This window comes from Vulpes vulpes, chromosome 13, assembly GCF_048418805.1.
Source record: "Vulpes vulpes isolate BD-2025 chromosome 13, VulVul3, whole genome shotgun sequence".
NCBI classification, from domain to species: Eukaryota; Metazoa; Chordata; class Mammalia; order Carnivora; family Canidae; genus Vulpes; species Vulpes vulpes.
The window spans coordinates 75,709,187-75,727,626 of NC_132792.1; the positions used below are offsets into that span (position 1 = coordinate 75,709,187).

At 38.6% G+C, this 18,440-nt stretch overlaps 1 protein-coding gene across 1 annotated transcript in view; it reads left to right on the forward strand.

The window, feature by feature from the left end:
• Positions 1-18,440, forward strand: part of PXDNL (peroxidasin like) — a gene marked incomplete at its 5' end in the record, with an annotated part of 490,956 nt that overhangs the window by 288,443 nt on the left and 184,073 nt on the right. Inside the window, 1 exon segment of the mRNA XM_072733704.1 lies at positions 9,675-9,746. Coding sequence (XP_072589805.1) covers positions 9,675-9,746 — 72 coding nt within the window.

An 18,440-nucleotide genomic window follows, 5' to 3' on the forward strand; every position in this document is an offset into this window, starting at 1 on the left:
ATTTGTTATTGAATAGCAAGATTTAAATTTCAAATGAAAGTATTTCTGGAATACTTAATACATGTTAATAAATAGAATTTTACTTTCAGTACTTTAAATTATTTGGCAGATTTTCAAAAAAAGACAGAGATAAATGATGATAAAATTTTTAATTGTCATTTTTCTATTGCTGTTTAAGATCTTTGGAAAATTATGGATTATTACCTCTGAAATAATTCAGAACACAGTTTTAGGGTATAGAAGAAACTTTTCCCCCATGTAGTAAGAATAGATGTATTTTCTACGTGAACTTTGCCCATAAAGACTATTGCATATTCATATAGTTATGAAACAGTGTTGTAATCAAAAAATATATACTATGTGATAGTATAAACAATATAAATATGTTTGAGTTATGAAACAAAGCTAATGCTTGACCTTCACTAAGTCTAGTTTGGATAGTAGAATGACTTAGGGAGTCAAATGTGATGTAGTGTGAATACACACTACTGTTAGAAAACATTTGAAAAGCAGGGGAAATGATAGAAGATGGCTACTTATGGTGGTCATTTTTAAAAATAAAAAGCTTCAGGTTTGTCAATTTTCACGTTGCTGAAGATGTTATCGTAAGGAATTTCAGAGACATGGAGGATGAAGAGATAGAAAAATAAATGGAGGTTTTTCTTTTTCTCGTCCTTCTCTCTTTTTAAAAATATAATATTAGTTTAGATATTCTTGGTTGCAGTAGAACAAAATAAAACAGTAAAACTACTCAGATAGCCATAAATATTGTAGAGATAATGAGGGAGGTGACTCCAGAGCCAGAGAGCTGGCCACCACCAGTGGTATTTTTCCTCCTGGTGTCACAATGTGCCTGGGAAAGGTGGGGCTGCCAGGGAACAGGGGCCTCATGGGGTAAACAGCTCCCACTGAGCCCGGTACCTGGTGGGGGATGGAGCATCCCCCCAGGTGCACACACCTGAGAATAAGCAGAGCAGACCCTCCCCCAGAAGGCCAGCTGGAAGGACAGGGGAAGACCAAGTTCTTGACCGACCAGCACTGGAAAGCTCCAGGGGAAGTCAAGGGATTTAAAGTATATAGAACTAGAGGGTACCCCTCCTTTTTTTTCCTTCCTTTTTCCAGTACAACTCGTTTTTATATCAGACTGTAAATTTCCAATTTTTTTTCTGTTTTCCCACTTTCACTACAGTATTTTACCACTTCTTCATTTTTAAGATTCTTCCTTTTTGACTTTCATATTTCTACAATTACAAGTCCTAGATATATTTTCCACTTCTAGATTCCCTTCAACATACTCAACTTAATTTTGGGAGATATGAAAGGTATGTTTTTTTTTTTTGTTTTGTGTTTTTTGTTTTCTCTGCCTCGTTTTGTTCTATGGTGGCAGAAGTTGATACCGCCTAAAACATGACCAGCATGCACCCAGAACCAAGTGGTATACCATGCTGGTTCATCCTGTGAGATTCTTCATTCCCATTCTGCCCCCCTATTTTATCTCATTTATGTTTTGGTGGTCAGTGTTGGGGCTTTCTACAAGTATTTCTGTGTTATATAAATTTGGAACTGAGCATCTTCTAACATAAAGAACTTAATATACTCAGAAACAAGAGGATCACCCTCTAGGAGCCCTCAGGTAGACTACATTCTCCCTCCACTACAAGTTTGTCACCACCACCATCTCCCAGTCCCCCCATTTTTGCTCTTCTTCTACTTTATATTCCTTTTCCCTTTTTCTTTTCTATTCTTTTTTCCCCCTCTCTTCTTCTTTAGGATTCCTAACCTTTCATTTTTTACTACTTTGTTATAAAATTTGTTTTTCACTTTAGTGGTCCTTTTGGTTTATTTCATTCAGATCTTTGTTTTCAACTTCTGGTCTCTGACCTCGGCAGAATCACCTAGGGTGAAATTTACTTAGGTCGTGGTTGATATTCTTGACTCAGGCCACTCACAGCCACTCTGCACAGAGCAAAATTACTAGAAATAAGAACTCATCACAAAAGAAAATCAGAAACAGTACTCTCTGCCACAGAGTTAAGAATTTGGATTACAATTCAATGTCAGAAAGCCAATTCCGAAGCATAATTATAAAGCTACTAGTGGCTCTGGAAAAAAAGCATAAAGGATTCAAGAGACTTCATGACTGCAGAATTTAGATCTAATCAGGCTGAAATTAAAAATCAATTCAATGAGATGCAATCCAAACTGGAGGTCCTAATGACGAGGGTTAATGAGGTAGAAGAACAAGTGAGTGACATAGAAGACAAGTTGATGACAAGGGAGGAAGCTGAAGACAAAATAGAAAAACAATTAAAGACCATGAGGAAAGGTTAAGGTAAATAAATGATTTTTCCCAGAAGGAAAAATCTACATATAATTGAGGTTCCAGAGGGTGCCAAGAGAGCCAGAGGGCCAGAAAGCATATTTGACAAATCGTAGCTGAGAACTTCCCTAACTAGGGGAGGGAAACAGGCATTCAGATCCAGAAGATAGAGAGGTCTAAAATCAATAAAAACCATTCAACACCTCGACATTTAATAATGAAACTTGCAAATTCCAAAGATAAAGAGAAAAATCCTTAAAGCACCAAGAGACAAGAGATCCCTAACTTATATGGGGAGAAATATTAGATTAATAGCAGACCTCTCCACAGAAGCCTGGCAGGCCAGAAAGGGCTGGCAGGATATATCAAGGTTCTAAATGAGAAAACATGCATCCAAGAATACTTTAGCCAGCAAGGCTCTCATTCAGAATAGAAGGAGAGATAAAAAGCCTCCAAGATAGGCAGAAACTGAAAGAATATGTGACCACCAACCAGCTCTGCAAGAAATATTAAGGGAGACTCTGTAAAAGAAAGAGGAAGTCCAAAGAAACAATCTACAAAAACAGGGGCTGAGTAGGTATCATGATGACACTAAATTCATATCTTTCCATAGTAACTCTGAACATGAATGGGCTTAATGATCCCATCAAACGACACAGGGTTTCAGACTGGATAAAAAAAACAAGACCCATCTATTTGCTGTCTACGGGAGACTCATTTTAGACCTAAGGACATCTACAGCCTGAAAATAAAAGGCTGGAGAAACATTTACCATTCAAAGGTCCTCAAAAGAAAGCTGGGGTAGCAATCCTCATAACAGAAATATTAAACTTTATCCCAAAGACTGTAGTAAGAGATGAAGAGGGACACCATATCATACTTAAAGGATCTATCCAACAAGGGGACCTAACAATCATGAATATTTATGCACCTAATGGGGGAGCTGCCAAGTATATCAATCAATTAATAATCAAAGTTAAGGCATACTTAGATAATAATACACTTATACTGGGAGACTTTAACACAGCGCTTTCTGCAAATAACAGATCTTGTAAGCACAACACCTCCAAAGAAACAAAAGCTTTAAATGATACACTGGGCCAGATGGATTTCACAGATATCTACAGAACTTTACATCCAAACGCAGCTGACTACACATTCTTCTCAAGTGCACATGGAACTTTCTCCAGAATAGACCACATACTGGGTCACAAATCAGGTCTTAACCAATACCAAAAGATTGGGATTGTCCCCTGCATATTTTCAGACCATAATGCTTTGAAACTAGAACTAAATCCCAAGAAGAAATTTGGAAGAAACTCAAACACGTGGAGGTTAAGGACCATCCTGCTAAAAGATGAAAGGGTCAACCAGGAAATTAGAGAAGAATTAAAAAGATTCAAGGAAACTAATGAGAATGAAGATACAACAGTTCAAAATCTTTGGGATGCAGCCAAAGCAGGCCTGAGAGGAAACTGCATCACAATACAAGCATCCTTCAAAAAACTGGAAAGCACTCAAATACACAAGCTAACCTCGCACCTAAAGGAACTTGTGAAAGAACAGCAAATAAAACAAGAGTTAATAAAGATTTGAGCAAAACTCAATGAAATAGAGACCAGAAGAACTGTAGAACAGATCAACAAAACCAGGAGTTGGTTCTTTGAAAGAATTAATAAGATAGATAAACCATTAGCCAGCCTTATTAAAAACAAAAGGAAAAGACTCAAATTAATAAAATCATGAATGAAAAAGGAAAGATCACCACCAATACCAAGGAAATACAAATGATTTTAAAACCTTATTATGAGCAGCTATACGCCAATAAATTAGGCAATCTAGAAGAAATGGACACATTTCTGGAAAACCACAAACTACCAAAACTGGAACAGGAAGAAATAGAAAACCCAAACAGGCTGATAACCGGGGAGAAAATTGAAGCAGTCATCAAAAACCTCTCAAGACACAAAAGTCCAAGGCCAGATGGCTTCCCAGGAGAATTCTATCAAACGTTTAAAGAAGAAACCATACCTATTCTACTAAAGCTGTTCCGAAAGATAGAAAGAGATGGAATACTTCCAAATTCGTTCTATGAGGCCAGCATCACCTTAGTTCCAAAACCAGACAAAGACCCCACCAAAAAGGAGAATTACAGACCAATATCCCTGATGAACATGGATGCAAAAATTCTCAACAAGATACTAGCCAATAGGATCCAACAATACATTAAGAAAATTATTCACCATGACCAAGTAGGATTTATCCCCAGGACACAGGCTGGTTCAACACTTAAAGCAATCAACGTGATAGATCATATCAACAAGAGAAAAAGCAAGAACCATATGATCCTCTCAATAGATGCAGAGAAAGCATTTGACAACATACAGCATCCATTCCTGACCAAAACTCTTCAGATGTAGGGATAGAGAGAACTTTCCTCAACATCTTAAAAGCCATCTACGAAAAGCCCACAGCAAATATCATTCTCAATGGGGAAGCACTGGGAGCCTTTCCCCTAAGATCAGGAACAAGACAGCGATGTCCACTCTCACCACTGCTGTTCAACATAGTTCTGGAAGTCCTCGCCTCAGCAATCAGACAACAAAAAGACATTAAAGGCATTCAAATTGGCAAAGAAGAAGTCAAACTCTCCCTCTTCGCCGATGACATGATACTCTACATAGAAAACCCCAAAGCGGGATCCCTGGGTGGCGCAGCAGTTTGGCGCCTGCCTTTGGCCCAGGGCGCGATCCTGGAGTCCCGGGATCAAGTCCCACATCAGGCTCCCTGCATGGAGCCTGCTTCTCCCTCTACCTGTGTCTCTGCCTCTCTCTCTCTCTGTGACTATCATACATAAATAAATAAAAAATTTAAAAATAAATAAATCTTAAAAAAAAGAAAAAGAAAACCCAAAAGCCTCCACCCCAAGATTGCTAGAACTCATACAGCAATTTGGTAGCGTGGCAGGATACAAAATCAATGCCCAGAAGTCAGTGGCATTTCTATACACTAACAATGAGACTGAAGAAAGATCTTATATGAGTGTAGTTTAATTTCTTTTCACGTTTTGGGTCATTTTTATTTATTTTAAATGTTCACTCTAATGGCTCTTGTCCATTTTATGATTGAATTTTCTTTTTCTTCTCAAATTTTATTCTTTCTGTGATACTAAATCTCAAAATTTTCTTTCTTTTTTGACTTGGATACACAATATTTTGCTATGTAAAGTTTTATTATTTTTGAATTATTTCTGGATTTTGAGTCATAGTTAGAAAAGCTTCCCCATTTCCATTAATAAAAGAATTCATTGTTTTCTCAACACCAACACTTTGAGAATGAATCTGCTTATATACTAAATTTACATGCATAATTAGTTCTACAGCTAGACCTTTTATTTTGTTTTCCCCATTGGACTATTCATGTGCCGTCACCGCACTGGTTTAATTATAGAATCTTTATTGAGGTTTAAAGTATATGCTATAGTTTGTCTCCTCATTACTTTTCTTTATTAGCGTGCATCTAGCTATTCTTATTTGTTTACTTTTCCACAGGAACATTATCTTTAGATTCTATGATGTTATGTCTCTAAGACCCTTTGGCTTTTTTCTTCCATCTTTACCTTTAACTCCACTTCTCCAGAAGACAACTCACACTTGGGAGGTGCCTCCCCCATTCACTTTCTCAGTCCCTTTCTGTCAGTTCCCAGGAGGGAGGGCTCTGATTTTCATCAGGCCTCAGATTTTCATCATGTTGCTACTCTCTCAGCTTTCCTGTTTCACCGCCTCCTCCCAGCCCCCCTGTCTGGAAAATCCTGCCTGATTCCTTTGTTGCAAAGCAGCCTCTGGAACTGATTTTGCTCTTGTTAGTATTTCCCCTACTTAAATGTAAATTGAAGTTACTAATTTTCTCTTTCTCCCAGTCATAGCATTGGTTGTATTCTGGCTGACTTTTTTTTTCCTCTTAGTTCGTTTTCAGGATGTGTGGAGAAATTTGAATTCAGGTGGCTACTGTTATCCCAAAGGAAACTGGAAGTTCTCTTGCTAAGTAGCAGCATATCTTGAATGCATACTTTATTATTTTAGTCAACATGTGCAGATCTAACTATAGAATTTCTTTTGCATCTTTTTTTCACTACTATTTGGTCACTTTTTCAGTATCATTTTCTATAAAATATAAGTCTAAAATGAATCTCTATATATGGCCAGTTTTCAGTTTTGAGATTCCTCAATGAATATTTGATAATTTAGTTTAATTTTTATGAAGCAGTTCATCATTATGTAAATATGATAATAATGAAAAAGCTATTAAAGCTTTTATACACATCTCTACAGAAATTGGGTCAATTTTTTTTTATGCCTAAAGATATGATACCTGAAAAATAATGTGGTTCCTTGACATTCTCATGGCCTGAGGGTACTTACAGGGAGGTGTATATGAATCCTCTGGAATAAATTTACAAAATACTTTTTATGTGGTCTCTAGCCCTGGAAGAGAAGTTTTAAACTTTTCTGCATATTAGTATCATTTGTGGAGTTTTGAAGAATCCTAATGTTTATTCCACATGCCAGACCCATTATTAAATTAGAGTTTGCAGAAGCAGTGTCCCAGTACGAGCATAAGCCCTGAGATAGAGTTCAAAATGATATCTTAGAAATATTATTGATTCGTATACCTATACACGGATTCACATACAACTGATACAGCAAAGATATTAGGGTTTGAAGTGTTGCGCGTGCTGAGGCAACACGATCAGGGTCCTGAGGATAAGGGGATGAGGAAAATAAAAGAAAAGTAAAGAGATGGGGACAGGAGGGACACAGTGGATGATGTCCAAGCAGTGCCAGCTTTATTCAAGGTTTTACAACATTTTATAGCATGAGCAAAAGAAAGCCAAGAAGGTGTTTATTTTTAGCAGGTTTGTGAAACCCCCCAAAGTTCCCCTTTCTCAGCATGCAAGACAGACTCACAGGTGCCAGAAGACCTTGGTAAATAGATAAGCTCGTTGCTCCAGATGTGCATACTTCAAAGGAATATTAGATATGATAAACAGACCAGCAAGGACAGCACAGACCCTTAGTTACATTTATGACCAGGTCAGAATAAGTTGTACCTATTGTGTCATGTGGGCGATCACGTACAAGCGAGCCCTGAGAACCATTACTCAAGCCCTTTCTCAAGCGTCTACCAACTATTCACCCTTTAGGCTCCCGAGCCTTTTGAGTGAATGAGGAACCCAAGTCCGGACCTGGTTTTGTTCAGTTACTCCAGGTCGCACACATTGAAGCCAACTGCCAAGAAAAAAATCTTGAGACATGGTTGGTGCAAAAAGGTGGTTTTATTAAAGCACAGGCTAGGACCCTTGGGTAGAAAGAGCTATACTGGGTCATGGGGAGTGGTCCATCATATGCTTTCAAGTTGAGAGGGGGGTTAGGGATGGCATAACCCTCCATGTACTTTAGAAACAAAGTTTCCAGGATCCTGAGAGGGCTAGCTATTGTTAGGAAAAGGTTATTAGTATTTAGTAAAGACTCTCAGTAATGAGAGTCTTCAGATGTATATCAGAGGGCCATATGCTTGGAGGATGATTGCCAACATGTATCTTGGGAGGGTAGGGGTAAAGGAAGTTTCCAAAGGAATTTTTACATGTTAAAGTAGACTTAAAGGATTGTGGGGGTCTGGCTAAGATTGCCTTTTGCCCTTAGTAAGGTATTAACGTTGAGGCAGCTGAGTTCCTAGAGGAATTGTCACTGCCTCTTTCAAGGACTTGTCAATGGGCTGTAGGTAGTAAGGAAATTTAATAATTTTTCTTCTGCCTTTGTTTCCCACATCACAGCCACAGTTGAGAACCAGTAGTGGTTTCTGAGACCACAGATCAATACTCCTCATAAGCTAGTTGAAGAAATATGGTTCCAGAAAATTCTTTTTTTTTTTTTCTTTTTGCCATCCTAACATGTAGCTATATTTTTCAATTTTAGGTCAAAGAAAGATCTTCCATAGTATCAAATAATGCTAAAGAAGTATCTCCAGTTACACATAAATCTCTATCAGTCACTACTGGTCTGAAAAACTTACAGAAGTTCTAATCTGTGGGAAGAGAAAGTAATTTGGAACTTCCAAAGCTTTACCAATTAAGCACATTTTGGAAAAGCAATCTCTTTTTCATTTTCAACTAGAATTGTGATTTCTATGGCTTTTAAGCCATCTGCAGAGAGACTGCCTCAGAATCAGCTGGGAAACTTGTTAAACATGCAATTTCCTAGACCCCAAGAGAATTGGATTGAGTAGTTTTGGGGGCAAGCTCAGGAGTCAGTGTTTTTAACAAACAACCAGGTGATTCTGATACATTCAAAATCAGTGTGAGCTCCAGCTTATGCAAAGGTACATTCCAGAGGAACTTGGTAGAAAGTTTCAGGAATTCTGATAGCCTCAGATCCCCAGAGGCACAAGTAGAAAAGACTCAGGTTTCACTTTCATGACATTCACAAAATATTCACATAGAGACTTAAAAATGAAATGACTTTGCCATCTCATAGTTGAAGAAAATAGTGCTCATATTTACCTAAATTGTCTTCATCAAATCTTTTGGCCAGATTAGTTGCATCATCATATTTGTAAATCCATTAAGGGTATCCTTTCCTGTAGGTTTGCAGCAGCAGCCATGGGAGAACCAAAATACATCTTGTAGATCTGTTAATATGTGTTTATCCCCCTTCAGATGAGTCCAATGATATTTGAAGTTTTGCAAATGTAACTCCTAGCTCAAATATTCTGTATGACAGAATGGATTTGAAAAAAATTGTGGTCAAACTTTTTTTTTTTTTTCGGGGTAGCCTGGGTGGCTCAGCGGTTTAGCGCCACCTTGAGCCCAGGGGCATGATTTTGGGGACCCGGGATGGAGTCCCAAGTCAGGCTCCCTGCATGAAGCCTGCTTCTGGCCCTGCCTGTGTCTCTGCTTCTCTCTCTCTGTGTCTCATAAATAAATAAATAAAATCTTAAACACACACACACACACACACACACACACACACACACACTTTCTTAGAGAAGTTGCTACCCAGTACATGTGACCTCATTAATCAGAATTTTTCTACAATCACTCTACGTTTTAGAGGCTAAGGCAGTGGTTCTTAATATTTTGAATCAAGGATTTCTTTGAGAATCAGATGAGAGCCTTGGAATTGTCTTACTCAGACACTTGAACAGATATACATGAAATCAAAGTCTCCATAGATTTTAAGAGAATCCATTAACATCCTAAGCTCTTTAAAGCCACACTGCAGTTTAAAAATCCTAATATAAGAAATGTAGTATCTATACAAATTTATAATTTAATAGAATTTTATGCGTTTTTCAGATATCTGTACAAGAATGAAATTCGTGCCCTAGATAAGCAAACATTTAAAGGACTCATATCCTTGGAACAGCTGTAAGTAATAAAAACTTCTTTATTGAATCACTGATGGTTATAGTTCAAATAGAAGCTTTTTAAATGCCATTATATGATAGTTGGGCAATTATTTTAAGTTTTGTCATACAGCTTGAAGGATTGAATATTCTGTGATCAGTTGGATAAAAATCAGATGTATGATCGAGTTGGCATGAGGGCAGGAAGACAGAGAGAGCTCTGATGAATCCCAATTCCTGCATTTATTAGTTGTATGCTATTGGGCAAGTTGCCTTGCCTGAGCCTGTTTCCCAATCTCTGAAATGAAGATATTTCTACTGTGAAGATTAAGATATTCCATGCAAAGAGTTTATTTTATCAATTGACACAAAAATAGGAATTTCATAGAAGGTAATTGAGAGCTGTGACTATTATTAATTTATCAAGTTTATAGACATTTAACCGATATGGGAACTCCCAGAGCTTGAGACCTAGCCTCTTATTTGACAAATTAATAACCAAATCCAATGTTAATTAAATGACTTGCCTAAGGTTAAAAGTCTGTGGAATTATTATTATAACCTAAATCTCCTGACTGCTATCCTATTACACTTTTCAGCACTTGACACTTTACTGCTGGTTTCAAGAAAAGTTTGAAATCTCATAGACTTTAGGTTCACTTTTCAGAATTTCAGGATGAAATATGAATTCTTCAGCAGGAAAAGTTATGTGGTTACACTGCTACTGAATGACAATTTGATGTTTTATTCACATATTTCACTGAATTATTAGTGTCTGTGATGCAAATACTAATTAGATATTTGAAGAAATTTTACTTCATCCATGACAAGCTATGGGATATTTATCAGCTTAGCAATATAGAATGCTCTTTGGTCTTTAATTAATAGAACTTTTAAATACCAGTCTTTTGACTCCCAGCTTTGTTTCCATCTTCAATGTGGCTTCTTATTTTGAAAAGGACATTTACAATCATTTCTGTAATAACCATGATCGTATAACAATCTTTAAAAAAAATCTAGATTTCTTTTTCCTAGAAGGCCAACGTGTTAGATTATAGTATTAAAATATGATCAAATACATTTTTAAAAATTATTGTTTTTCTTTATTTCTCCCCTTATTAATTTTCTTTTACATAACTAATGAGCTACCCTATGACAAAGTGTGTTTCTTCATCTTTAGGTAATTTTTACTGTATTATAGAACCATCACAAAAACAATTAACTATAACTTTTTTAATGACAACAACAAAGCCTTATCACTGTGATATATTTTTCATGAAATATATTTACAGATGTTAAACCATCTGAAAAGTCAAAAATTAACATCTGAAAAGTTCTAATTCTTGTTTAAAGTGTACATAATTCTCATCAGTAAATGCTTTATATTCTGATACTAATTGTTGGTCTTACTAATATTGAGTAATACTATTATTTAAAGCCATGGAAATAGGCATTTCTGCTTGCTAATTTTAAAGCATGATTCCATGCTCTTGTGAATCACTATTCAAAGAGGGCTTTTGGAATCCAAAAATGTAATCTCTAACCTTTTTTTTTTTTTATTGGAGTTCAATTTGCCTACATATAGCATAACACCCAGTGCTCATCCAGTCAAGTGGCCCCATCAGTGCCCATTACCCAATCACCCCCACCTCCTGCCCACCTCCCTTCCACCACCCCTTGTTCGTTTCCCAGAGTTAGGAGTCTCTCATGTTCTGTCATCCTCACTGATATTTTCACTCCTTTCTCCTTTATTCCCTTTCACTATTTTTTTATATTCCCCAAATGAATGAGACCATGTAATGTTTGTCCTTCTCCGATTGACTTACTGCACTCAGCATAATACCCTCCAGTTCCATCCACGTTGAAGCAAATGGTGGGTATTTGTCGTTTCTAATGGCTGAGGAATATTCCATTGTATACATAGACCACATCTTCTTTATCCATCATCTTTCGATGGACACCGAAGCTCCTTCCACAGTTTGGCTATTGTGGACATTGCTGCTAGAAACATCGGGGTGCAGGTGTCCCGGCGTTTCATTGCATCTGCATCTTTGGGGTAAATCCCCAACAGTGCAATTGCTGGGTCGTAGGGCAGGTCTATTTTTAACTCTTTGAGGAACCTCCACACAGTTTTCCAGAGTGGCTGCACCAGCTCACATTCCCACCAACAGTGCAAGAGGGTTCCCCTTTCTCCACATCCTCTCCAACATTTGTGGTTTCCTGCCTTGTTAATTTTCCCCATTCCCACTGGTGTGAGGTGGTATCTCATTGTGGTTTTGATTTGTATTTCCCTGATGGCAAGTGATGCGGAGCATTTTCTCATGTGCATGTTGGCCATGTCTGTGTCTTCCTCTGTGAGATTTCTCTTCATGTCTTTTGCCTAGTTCATGATTGGATTGTTTGTTTCTTTGCTGTTGAGTTTAATAAGTTCTTTATAGGTCTTGGAAACTAGCCCTTTATCTGATACGTCATTTGCAAATCTCTTCTCCCATTCTGTAGGTTGTCTTTTAGTTTTGTTGACTGTTTCTTTTGCTGTGCAGAAGCTTTTTATCTTGATTAAGTCCCAATAATTCATTTGTGCTTTTCTTTCCCTTGCCTTCGTGGATGTATCTTACAAGAAGTTACTGTGGCCAAGTTCAAAAAGGGTGTTGCCTGTGTTCTCCTCTTGGATTTGGATGGAATCTTGTCTCACATTTAGATATTTTATCCATTTTGAGTTTATCTTTGTGTATGGTGTAAGAGAATGGCCTAGTTTCATTCTTCTGCATGTGGATGTCCAATTTTCCCAGCACCATTTATTGAAGAGACTGTCTTTTTTTCCAGTGGATAGTCTTTTCTGCTTTGTCGAATATTAGTTGACCATACCGTTGAGGGGCCATTTCTGGATTCTCAATTCTATTCCATTGATCTATGTGTCTGTTTTTGTGCCAGTACCACACTGTCTTGATGACCACAGCTCTGTAGTACAACCTGAAATCTGGCATTGTGATGCCCCCAGCTATGGTTTTCTTTTCTAATATTCCCCTGACTATTCGGGGTCTTTTATGATTCCACACAAATCTTTAGATTATTTGTTCCAACTTTCTGAAGAAAGTCCATGGTATTTTGATAGGGATTGCATTAAACGTGTAAATTGCCCTGGGTAGCATTGACATTTTCACAATATTAATTCTTCCAATCCATGAGCATGGAATATTTTTCGATCTCTTTGTGTCTTCCTCAATTTTTTTCAGAAGTTTTCTGTAGTTTTTAGGGTATAGATGCTTTACCACTTTGGTTAGGTTTATTCCTAGGTATCTTATGCTTTTGGGTGCAATTGTAAATGGGATTGATTCCTTAATTTCTCCTTCTTTAGTCTCATTGTTCGCGTATAGAAATGCCACTGACTTCTGAGCATTGATTTTGTATCCTGCCACACTGCCAAATTGCTGTATGAGTTCTAGCAATCTTGGGGTGGAGTCCTTTGGGTTTTCTAGGTACAGGATCATGTCATCTGCAAAGAAAGAATGTTTGACTTCTTCTTTGCCAATTTGAATGGCTTTTTTGCCATTTTTGTTGTCTGATTGCTGAAGCTAGGACTTCCAGTACTATGTTGAATAACAGTGGTGAGAGTGGACATCCCTGTCTTGTTCCTGATCTTAGGGGAAAGGCTCCAGTGCTTCCCCGTTGAGAATGATATTTGCTGTGGGCTTTTCGTAGATGGCTTTTAAGAGGCTGAGGAATGTTCCCTCTATCCCTACATCTGAAGAGTTCTGATCAGGAATGGATGCTGTATTTTGTCAAATGCTTTCTCTGCATTTATTGAGAGGATCATATGGTTATTGCTTTTTCTCTTGCTGATATGATCTATCACGTTGATTGCTTTACGAGTGTTGAACCAGCCTTGCATCCCGGGGATAAATCCGACTTGGTCATGGTGAATAATCTTAGTGTACTGTTGGATCCTATTGGCTAGCATCTTGTTGAGAATTTTTGCATCCGTGTTCATCAGGGATATTGGTCTGTAATTCTCCTTTTTGGTGGGGTCTTTGGTTTTGGAATTAAGGTGATGCTGGCCTCATAGAACGAATTTGGAAGTACTCCATCTCTTTCTATCTTTCCAAATAGCTTTAGTAGAAGAGGTATGGTTTCTTCATTAAACGTTTGATAGAATTGCCCTGGGAAGCCATCTGGCCCTGGACTTTTGTGTCTTGGGAGATTTTTGATGACTGCTTCAATTTTCTCAATTTTCATTTTTCTCCCCGATTATGTCTGTTAAGCCTGTTCAGGTTTTCTATTTCTTCCTGTTCCAGTTTTGGTAGTTTGTGTTTTCCAGAAATGTGTCCATTTCTTCTAGATTGCCTAATTTGTTGGCGTATAGCTGCTCATCATAAGGTTGTAAAATCGTTTGTATTTCCTTGGTATTGGTGGTGATCTTTCCTTTTTCATTCATGATTTTATTAATTTGAGTCTTTTCCTTTTGTTTTTAATAAGGCTGGCTAATGGTTTATCTATCTTATTAATTCTTTCAAAGAACCAACTCCTGGTTTTGTTGATCTGTTCTACAGTTCTTCTGGTCTCTATTTCATTGAGTTCTGCTCAAATCTTTATTAACTCTTGTTTTATTTGCTGTTCTTTCACAAGTTCCTTTAGGTGCGAGGTTAGCTTGTGTATTTGAGTGCTTTCCAGTTTTTTGAGGGTTGCTTGTATTGTGATGCAGTTTCCTCTCAGGCCTGCTTTGGCTGTATCCCAAAGATTTTGAACTGTTGTATGTTCATTCTCATTAGTTTTCTTGAATCCTTTTAATTCTTCTCTAATTTCCTGGTTGACTCTTTCATCTTTTAGCAGGATGGTCCTTAACCTCCACGTGTTTGAGTTTCTTCCAAATTTCTTCTTGGGATTTAGTTCTAGTTTCAAAGCATTATGGTCTGAAAATATGCAGGGGACAATCCCAATATTTTGGTATTGGTTAAGACCTGATTTGTGACCCAGTATGTGGTCTATTCCGGAGAAAGTTCCATGTGCACTTGAGAAGAATGTGTAGTCAACTGAGTTTGGATGTAAAGTTCTGTAGATATCTGTGAAATCCATCTGGCCCAGTGTATCATTTAAAGCTCTTGTTTCTTTGGAGGTGTTGTGCTTACAAGATCTGTTATTTGCAGAAAGCGCGGTGTTAAAGTCTCCCAGATAAGTGTATTATTATCTAAGTGTGCCTTAACTTTGGTTATTAATTGATTGATATACTTGGCAGCTCCCCCATTAGGTGCATAAATATTCATGATTGTTAGGTCCCCTTGTTGGATAGATCCTTTAAGTATGATATGGTGTCCCTCTTCATCTCTTACTACAGTCTTTGGGATAAAGTTTAATATTTCTGATATGAGGATGGCTACCCCTGCTTTCTTTTGAGGACCTTTGAATGGTAAATGGTTCTCCAGCCTTTTATTTTCAGGCTGTAGATGTCCTTAGGTCTAAAATGAGTCTCTTGTAGACAGCAAATAGATGGGTCTTGTTTTTTTTATCCAGTCTGAAACCCTGTGTCGTTTGATGGGATCATTAAGCCCGTTCATGTTCAGAGTTACTATGGAAAGATATGAATTTAGTGTCATCATAATACCTATTCAGTCCCTCTTTTTGTGGATTGTTTCCTTGGACTTCCTCTTTCTTTTACAGAGTCTCCCTTAATATTTCTTGCAGAGCTGGTTGGTGGTCACATATTCTTTCAGTTTCTGCCTATCTTGGAGGCTTTTTATCTCTCCTTTTATTCTGAATGAGAGCCTTGCTGGCTAAAGTATTCTTGGATGCATGTTTTCTCATTTAGGTCCTTGATATATCCTGCCAGCCCTTTTTGGCCTGCCAGGCTTCTGTGGAGAGGTCTGCTATTAATCTAATATTTCTCCCCATATAAGTTAGGGATCTCTTGTCTCTTGGTGCTTTAAGGATTTTTCTCTTTATCTTTGGAATTTGCGAGTTTCATTATTAAATGTTGAGGTGTTGACTGGTTTTTATTGATTTTAGACCTCTCTATCTTCTGGATCTGAATGCCTGTTTCCCTCCCCTAGTTAGGGAAGTTCTCAGCTACAATTTGTTCAAATATGCTTTCTGGCCCTCTGGTTCTCTTGGCATCCTCTGGAACCCCAATTATACGTGGATTTTTCCTTCTGAGGCTATCATTTATTTACCTTAACCCTTCCTCATGGTCTTTTAATTGTTTTTCTCTTTTGTCCTCAGCTTCCTTCCTTGCCATCAACTTGTCTTCTTTGTCACTCACTTGTTCTTCTACCTCATTAACCCTTGTCATTAGGACCTCCAGTTTGGATTGCATCTCATTGAATTGATTTTTAATTTCAGCCTGATTAGATCTAAATTCTGCAGTCATGAAGTCTCTTGAATCCTTTATGCTTTTTTTCCAGAGCCACTAGTAGCTTTATCATTGTGCTTCGGAATTGGCTTTCTGACATCGAATTGTAATCCAAATTCTTAACTCTGTGGGAGAGAGAGTACTGTTTCTGATTCTTTCTTTTGTGATGAGTTCTTCCTTCTAGTCATCTTGCTTAGTGCAGAGTGGCTAAAAACAAATTGTACTCGAAAAAATAAATGAAAAAAAAAAAAAGAGAAAAAAATGGGGGAAAACAACAAAAAACAAAAAGTAAAACACAAAACAAAACAAACAAAAACAAAAACAAAGGAGAGTTATCCTCTGATTTTATATACTGTAAGTCCTTCAACTTCCCCTGGAGCTTTACAGTGCTGCTTGGTCAAGAACTTGCTCTTCCCTTGTCCTTCCAGCTGGTCTTCTGGGGGAGGGACTTGCTGTGCTGATTGCACCTGGGGGAGCTGCCCCGCCCCCTGCCAGGTGCACGGCTCTGTGGTATCTGTTTATCCTGTGAGGTCCCTATTCCCTGGCGGCCTGCTCTGTCCCAGGCACCAGTTGATACAGGGAGAAACACCACCCTTGGCGGCGGCCACCTCTCCAGTCCTGGAGTCAGCTCCCGCAGTAACTACCACAGCTTCCAGTCCACAGGGGCCTGGATATTCCGGGGGTGTGGGGCAGTGATCTGCACAGCTCGGGGGCGCCCCGGGGCAGGAGCATCTTCGCTGTCCTGTGTCTTCCCGGCCTCCGCCTGTCCCAAGAGGAGTGCTGGATCCTGGGCTGTGTCCCCCGGTGCCCTGGGCCCCAGGGCCTGTGCCGCTGGAATCGCGCTCCTGGGGCCCCGCAGCCCCCTCGTTCGGAGCCGCTGCCTGAGCTCCCAAGGCCCCGCAGCTAGTGCTCCAGCCCTTTATGGAGCTCGGCTCGTGGTCTGTGGCATGCCCCAGCCCCGGGCGCGGTTCCTCTGTTAGTGACCCCGGGAACCTGGGGGCTTCACTGTCCCTCCTGTGATCCTGCTCAAGTTCCCTGCAAGCGCCTTTCTCTCTGGGTAGCTTGTTAAAGTTCCTGCTTCTCCAAGACTGGGCTCTCCTGTCCTGGAGGCACTTGCTGCCTGGCCTTAGCCTGGCTCCTCGCAGGGGCCCCTCCCCCACTTGATACTTGCTTGCTTGCTTTGCTTGCTTTCTTGCTTTCTTTTTCCATCTTCCTACCTTGATAGAAATGCGAACTCTTCTGACTGTAGCATTCCAGCTTGTCTATCTTTAAATCTCAGGCCAAATTCATAGGTTTTCAGGATGATTTGAAAGTTATCTAGGTAAGTTGGTGGGGACAGGTGACTTGGGGACCTTACTCTTCCGCCATTCTTGCCCCGACCCCTCTGTAATCTCTAATCTTTGGAATTTTTCATAATTTTAATTACAGCTCTGAAAGCCAAATCATTTCAGTATATCTCTATAAAACTAAATAAGAGCTTGAGGTCCCTGAAATACTTGTTCCTTAACATTTATATCCATGGTCTTTCTTTTAATGATTCTTATTGTATATAATCCTTTTTGAGGAAGGGAGGGGCACATGATAAACGTTTGCTTAGCCTTGCAAATGTAGTAGGGCATTGTAATGATTGCTTATATTCAGCATGAAAATATACTTTTTGATTTTCCCATAGTCTTTAAGACATAGTCTGTGAAAACATGGGAATAAGAAGTAAGGAAAGGATATTGGAGAAGGATTTTTTAGTCTAATCCTTTTTTTGTCAATTGAAAATTTGGTATAAACTACATTCTTTTGTTTTGTTTTGTTTTTAGATTTCATTTATTTATTTGAGAGAGAGGGAGCATGAGTGGTGGGGAGGGGCAGAGGGAGATAGGGAAAGAGAATCTCAAGCTGACTCTGTGCTGAGCATAGAGCTGATGGGGGGGCTTGATCTCAAGACCCTGAGATCATGGCCTGAGCTGAAATTAAGAGTCAGAGGCTTAGCCAACTAAGCCACTCTGGTGCCCCAAGCTATGTTCTTTTTAAAAAATACTTTATTGCGGTACTATTGACATACAAAAGGCTGTGCATACTTAATGTAGACAACTTGATGAATTTGGAGATAAGTATACACCTATGAAACCATTGCCACAATCTATGCCCTAAACATATCCATCACTTCCAAAAATTTCCTCCCATTTCCCTAGTTATTATTATTTTTTATAAGAACACATAACATACCCTCTTAGCAAAATTTTAAACATACAATTCAGCCTTCAGTCCTAAAACTATAACATAGCCAGAAGAATACATAGAGAAAATCTTCTTGACTTTGATCTTCAGTGATTTCTTGGATATGAAAGCAAAAACACAGGCAAGAAAAGCAAAAATAGACAG